Source organism: Rana temporaria, chromosome 1 (assembly GCF_905171775.1).
Source record: "Rana temporaria chromosome 1, aRanTem1.1, whole genome shotgun sequence".
NCBI lineage: Eukaryota > Metazoa > Chordata > Amphibia > Anura > Ranidae > Rana > Rana temporaria.
Window position 1 is genome coordinate 341,740,148 of NC_053489.1, and position 6,085 is coordinate 341,746,232.

The following is a 6,085-nucleotide window of genomic DNA, read 5'->3' on the forward strand; positions in this document are numbered from 1 at the left end:
AAGTGGAGAAGAAGAAGAAGAAGATATTTTTAATAAAAGACTTGTCAAAAACTGTCTATTGTATTTTTTAACACTACACTACTTTTGTACCCCATACTCAATTACATAGGGGGGCCGGGATCTGGGGGCCCCCTTGTTAAAGGGAGCTTCCAGATTCCAAAAAGCCCCCCACCCGCAAACCCTGAAAACCACCGGACAAGTGTTGTCGGGAAGAGGCTCTTGTCCCCATCAACATGGGGGCAAGGTCCTTTGGGGTGGGGGGCGCAGAGGCCCCTCCCCAAAGCACCCATCCCCCCATGTTGAGGGCATGCGGCCTGGTATGGTTAAGGGGGGGAGGGGAGGCCCCTCCCTTTCCTAACCTGCTGGGCTGCATGATCGGATAAGGGTCTGGTATGGACCCTGGGGGGGGACCCCACACATTTTATTTTCTACATTTTTATTTTTAGACGGCAACTCTATTTTTTTACATTCAGCAGTAAGCCCACTGACAGCTGATGACTCATCAGTTGTTCAGGACGCGGCCGCTGGCTTCCTGGTCCCCTCCTTAGCAACCAGCTATATACTGTGTAAAAGAATAAATTAAAAAAATGCAAATCGCAGCAAAATTGTGGCAAAATCGCTGCAAAATCGCGGTACATTTTGGATGCGGGTCCATTGAAGTCTTTTACATGCAAAACACTGCATTTTGAGGGCAAAAAAGTCCATGACCCTTTCCAAAAATGCAGAGGCACAAAAAAGCATTAATGCGAACATGCTCCATAGGAACCCATGTTAAAAAAATTCCCTGCATTTCTGCAAAATGCATCAAAAACACATTAGTGTGAATAGAGCCTCAGGGTCCATTTAGGCCGGAATGACACTAGTGCGTTGCGTTTTTGAGCTGCGTTCCCGTTGCGAATTTCTCTAGAGGGTGTTCTGCGGATCAACTGCGGTTTAGCTGCGGATCGGGTGCGATTTAGAAGAAATAATTATCTGAGCTGCGTTTTTGGTGAGGGCCAATCATTGTTAGCTGTGTGATGATGTAGGTAATAAAAGGGAGTGACCTTTCTTGGACTCTTCCTTTTTCACGAGCATTCAGTATAGTGTGGAATAGGATTTGGATTTCAGAAGAAATGTGTGCTGCCCTGCCCATGATCATGCCTACAGTTGTTGCTGCAACAGCAGCAATCTTGCTGGAAGTTGAAAGGAGGAGAAGGAGGAGTAGAAGAAGAAGATACTGGGTTCATCCTATCATTGCAAATAGGGATGAAAGAGGGCAGTTCATGATATTATATGAAGATCTCCGTGGGCATGAGGACAAGTTTTTTAATTATACACGCATGTCAATAACCAGGTGATTTTTTAGTTAATTTTGCTAAACATTTTCTTTCTCCATTGTTCCATATTAAATTTTTAAAGAATTTTTTTTTGAAGTTTTGATGAATTGTTAGGACTAACGTACCATAGTTTGGAGCGCCAGAACACATGCTTCAGAGCAAGCATCCAGCCTGCACAAAGATTATTAATCACATTAAGGTACTTTTCCACACCTATGTGCATTTTCAAATTGATGTTGAAGCATGTATTCATTTTTGGTTTCAACTATCCAACATCTGTACTTAGAAATGAACAACCAGACATAAGATGCCCAAAAATATATTTATTTTTTACTTTTTTCCCAAAAATAAAGAAATAGACAACATATATTTGCTTGGACTAATATAAAAACTAAAAACTTTGCCTTCAAGTTTACCTCTGGATTAAACTTTGATTCAAAATATGCACACATGCTTGTTTACTGTGGGCATAACGTAAACTTTAGAGATGTTGATATGTTTTGGGAAATAATGGTGTGTCTGAGGAGTATTGACTTGCTGAGGTAGATTCATCAATCTCGGTGCTTGAAGCATGGCTAGACTCGCCATGGTGCTGTGGCACATGGTGCTGTGGCACATGGTGCTGTGGGCCATGTTGCTGTGGCACATGGTGCTGTGGGCCATGGTGCTGTGGGCCATGGTGCTGTGGGCCATGGTGCTGTGGGCCATGGTGCTGAGGCCCATGTGTCTGAGGCCCATGGTGCTGTGGCCCATGTGTCTGAGGCCCATGTGTCTGAGGCCCATGTGTCTGAGGCCCATGGTGCTGTGGCCCATGTGTCTGAGGCCCATGTGTCTGAGGCCCATGTGTCTGAGGCCCATGGTGCTGTGGCACATACATCCCCTGCATTTGTGTTTGTGGCATAATTGAAGGGATTGTGGATGGGATGGGATATGGAGTTCGCCTCTGTTGTACCTCATATATTGAAGTTGGCTCCTGAAAGCTTGTAGTGTAGGATGGAGGAACATAGGGGTAAGGTTGGTTTCCTGGGTCTGGGTACTGGCCTGACATTGGTAAGTGTATGTGTGTTGTTTCTTTTGTTACATATGGCCTTTCCAATGTATGTTGCTCACTTGGCACTGTAAATGACTGCAGAACGTGTTCTACTGTGGTTCGCATTTCTAAATATCTCTCAGGTAGAACTTTTTTGATCAATGGTACAAAATTAAGCGCCAGTATTGTAGCTGGACATAAGAAAGCATCCACCTTTCCAGCTATTTGTTGTAACATCTCTAGAAGACGCTCGCTTATGTCCATCTGCGATACTGGCGTTCGCTTACGTGCCACTTTGGCAGGCCGCGCAATGGTTGTCGGAGCTGAGGAGGGTCCAGGCATAGGCTCAGGCAATCCAGAGTCAGTCTCTGGGTTTGTGACCCATAGATCTGACCCAAGTGGCATTTCAGGTATTTCCTCATTTGGATCAATGCAAACTGCTGGCACGGATTGGGCCTCAGATTGGCTCTCTGGTTGATCCTCCAGGACATCCTGTTCGTCCCAACTTGCTTCGGTCCTGTTTTTATTAAAAAAGAGAAACATTACTAATGCTAAATATATAGTCACGATACATAGATGATGTAGAGGATAACTTACTCTCTCATCTCTATGAGTGGTTTCAAGAAGGCAAGGTCCTCTGCATACATATAGGGTACTCTAGCTGGTGCCCCCGAGCCACTCCTCACTTCTCTTAGATGTTTGTTGTATTTCTTGAAGGCATCACGCATGCTTCGCCAACGATTCTTGATGTATACCACTGTAAAAAAGAGAAGATAATAATTATTTAATATTTCTTATTTGTTGAAGGTACCTAGCTACAGGAAATTCATTTGGAAGTCTCCACTATGAGTTCAAGGTTGGAAAATCAACTATATCTGGCATTGTACATGAAACATGCCTTGTTTTATGGAATGTACTAAAACCATTGGTCTTCAAAAAGCCTACAAAAGAAGTTTGGTTGAAGATATCAGATGAATTCTGGGAGAGATGTAATTTTCCAAACTGTGTGGGAGCCATCGATGGCAAGCACATACGCATCCTGAGGCCATTTGATAGTGGGAGTCAGTTTTTTAATTATAAAAAATATTTTTCGTTTGTATTAATGGCAGTGGTAGATGCCAAATATAATTTCATTTATATTGATGTGGGTGCTTATGGTAGCAGCTCGGATTCTGGTGTATTTAATCATTCCACATTTGGGAGAATGATAAGGGCGAATAGTCTGGATTTACCTAACGATTCCTCCTTGCCCGGAACAAATGAGCCAGCCCTCCCATTTGTTTTTGTAGGGGACGAAGCATTTGCCCTTGGTAAAAATCTGCTTCGACCATTCTCAAGTAGAGCGCTGAGCAATGATAAAAGAATATTTAATTATCGGCTCACTAGGGCACGTCGAGTAGTAGAGTGTGCATTTGGAATTCTTGCCAATAAATGGAGAATATTGCACACCGCCATCAATCTCAGTTTGGAGCATGCTGTCTCTGCTGTCAAAACTGCGTGTGCACTGCACAACTATGTGCGAGAACGTGATGGAATTGATTATGAGGATTCCATGATGCATAACATGGAGGCGGCACAGTGGAGTTTGACTAGGGGCACTAGCAGTGGGAAATTGATTCGAGATCAATTTCTTAATTACTTTCTATCGCCAGCTGGCGAGTTACCTTGGCAGATGCAGGCAATTTAAAACCAAAAAATGTGGTGTTGTCATTAAAATATATGGCCCTTTAAATATTAAAACATAAAATACTAAGCTAAAAATGTCACTATGTGTAATTTGAATGCAGCTTGAAAAAAAAAATTAAAGTTATCTTTTGGCAGAATATTAAGGACTCCGAAGTGATTCTCTACCTGCAATTGGACAAAAACACCAAAAATTGGCTTGGTGACACTGTTATGTGTGTTCTGCTGGGTGTCATTGTACAGAGGATGATGTCTTTGTAAGACCACCATGGCCAATAACGTCATAATAGGATGACAAATACAGATAGTCACTCCCCCAAGGATCTGCAAACATACTTGGTAAAGTGAGTTTACATATTTTGGTGATAGACACACGCAGACTCATACAAACAATGACCAAGGGTGTGGGAATGAGTCACGTGCCACCAGCAACACGGGGACAGGGTGCATTAGGAACACCATGCCAAGATATAAAACATGTGGCATGGTATGGGTTAGCAGACTTTACATGCCCTCACAGAATGCATGCTTGGATAAAGGCCTGCTCTGGATTTGTGGGCGGTATGCACTGTAGTTATTGGGGTCTACTTAGAATTATAATTTAAGAAGTTAGGGAATGAAAAAATAAATCAAACTTACCTTTGTCAGCTTGAACTTGGGATGAGCACATGCTCCACTCTGGCAAAAGGCTTTTGGTAATTTCAACCCAGGTAGTTTTTTTCAAAACATTGTCCTTATATTTAGGATGCCGGGTGTCATAGATTTGTGGGTTCTCCCTGACAAGGCGGATAAGCTCCTCGGAATCCACACAGTCCTTCACCTTAGCAGTGACTTTTTTGCTCCGTTTTTTGGACATGGCTACTCACCTCAGCAGCATGAAACAGACAGAGGAGGAACTAGGAAAAGGGGGAGGTGGTGGAGGAGGAAAAAAAACTTCCGTTCAAACCGCAACACACCTGCGATTTAGATGCGTACCCATAGAAGATAATGGGACTGAATTCGCACCTGAGCCGCACCGCAAGACATAAAAACCGCACGCGGTTTGGAGGCAATGCGCAGTGCGGATGCATCGCACATATGTGAACCAGCCTCATTGAAAACAATGTATTTTAAAATGTCCTGCGATTTGGATGCGGTTGAAACCGCACTCAATTCGCTTAGGTGTGAACCTAGCCTCACACTCGTTACAAAGAGTGGTAAACCACAAAACCAGCAATGCTGCGCTGCCATGCCATTCAGCATGCTAATGCACAAAGGTAAAACAACTGCTTGCCACAATACATGGCAACATTTGGCAGTGCATTGCCATGCGTATGTGTTACAAAAAAATGGTCATGTGCTATTTTAGGCATATTAGGATGCATTGGCAGCCTATTCATTTGGACACAGGTTAATATGCAGCAACATGCATGTTAATGCACGTGTATTAACACACCAAGCCATAAACTGATTATCCCCCTCCCCCCAAAAGATACCAGTCCAGAACACAAAACATGCAAGGCATGTGTGTAGGTCCTCTATCATGCTGATACCAACCCTTGTGCGCTTCCATAAACACTTCATCTTTTATTCACGCTCCTTTCCATAACACAGGTCTAGAGTCAATAAGCATTAAGCTCTTCCACAACTATGGGGTGGGAACATGTATAACATTGTATCAATTTACCCCAAATTAAAAAAATATGTATGTTCTTTTAGTGTAGATTTTTAGCATTTTATCATTTTTAAATAAAGTAGCACATTAATCGGGAAGCTTAATTTATGGCCTATGTTGACAGTGTATGGTCTTGTGCACAATTTTTCCCTGAAAAACAAGCCTATATCAACCCAATACATAAATCACGGCTATCTCCCCTTGGGCATGCATTCAGGAGAGCAACCCTATGTCCAGGATTCTACATACCTCCTTTTCACCTCTGTGCTGTTATCACAGGGGTGACCTACTGTGTTACCAGGCAAATGTAAATCTCTAAAAAGAGCTGAGGTGCAGGATTTAAAGTGCCACTTGGTGTTCACCAAAGTACCCACAAGGAATGATGGGCTTTGCTGTAGAATG

The 6,085-nt window shown here is 43.0% G+C and overlaps 1 protein-coding gene across 1 annotated transcript; it reads left to right on the plus strand.

Annotated features, from left to right (window-relative positions):
* Window positions 1–881: 881 nt before the first annotated feature.
* LOC120946902 (protein ANTAGONIST OF LIKE HETEROCHROMATIN PROTEIN 1-like) lies at window positions 882–4,095 on the plus strand. Its single transcript, XM_040361729.1, has 3 exons — window positions 882–1,333; window positions 1,414–1,515; window positions 3,154–4,095. The coding sequence occupies exons 1-3, from the start codon at window positions 1,113–1,115 to the stop codon at window positions 4,031–4,033; spliced, it is 1,203 nt and encodes a 400-aa protein (XP_040217663.1). The 5' UTR covers window positions 882–1,112; the 3' UTR covers window positions 4,034–4,095.
* Window positions 4,096–6,085: the final 1,990 nt, after the last annotated feature.

Bases quoted from the DNA above. Each gene is read 5' to 3' on its own strand.
- LOC120946902 (XM_040361729.1), top strand. From the start codon at position 1,113: ATGTGTGCTGCCCTGCCCATGATCATGCCTACAGTTGTTGCTGCAACA. The intron at 1,334-1,413 runs GTGATTTTTTAG...TTTTTTTTGAAG, and splicing joins ACACGCATGTCAATAACCAG to TTTTGATGAATTGTTAGGAC. The intron at 1,516-3,153 runs GTACTTTTCCAC...TATTTGTTGAAG, and splicing joins AGATTATTAATCACATTAAG to GTACCTAGCTACAGGAAATT.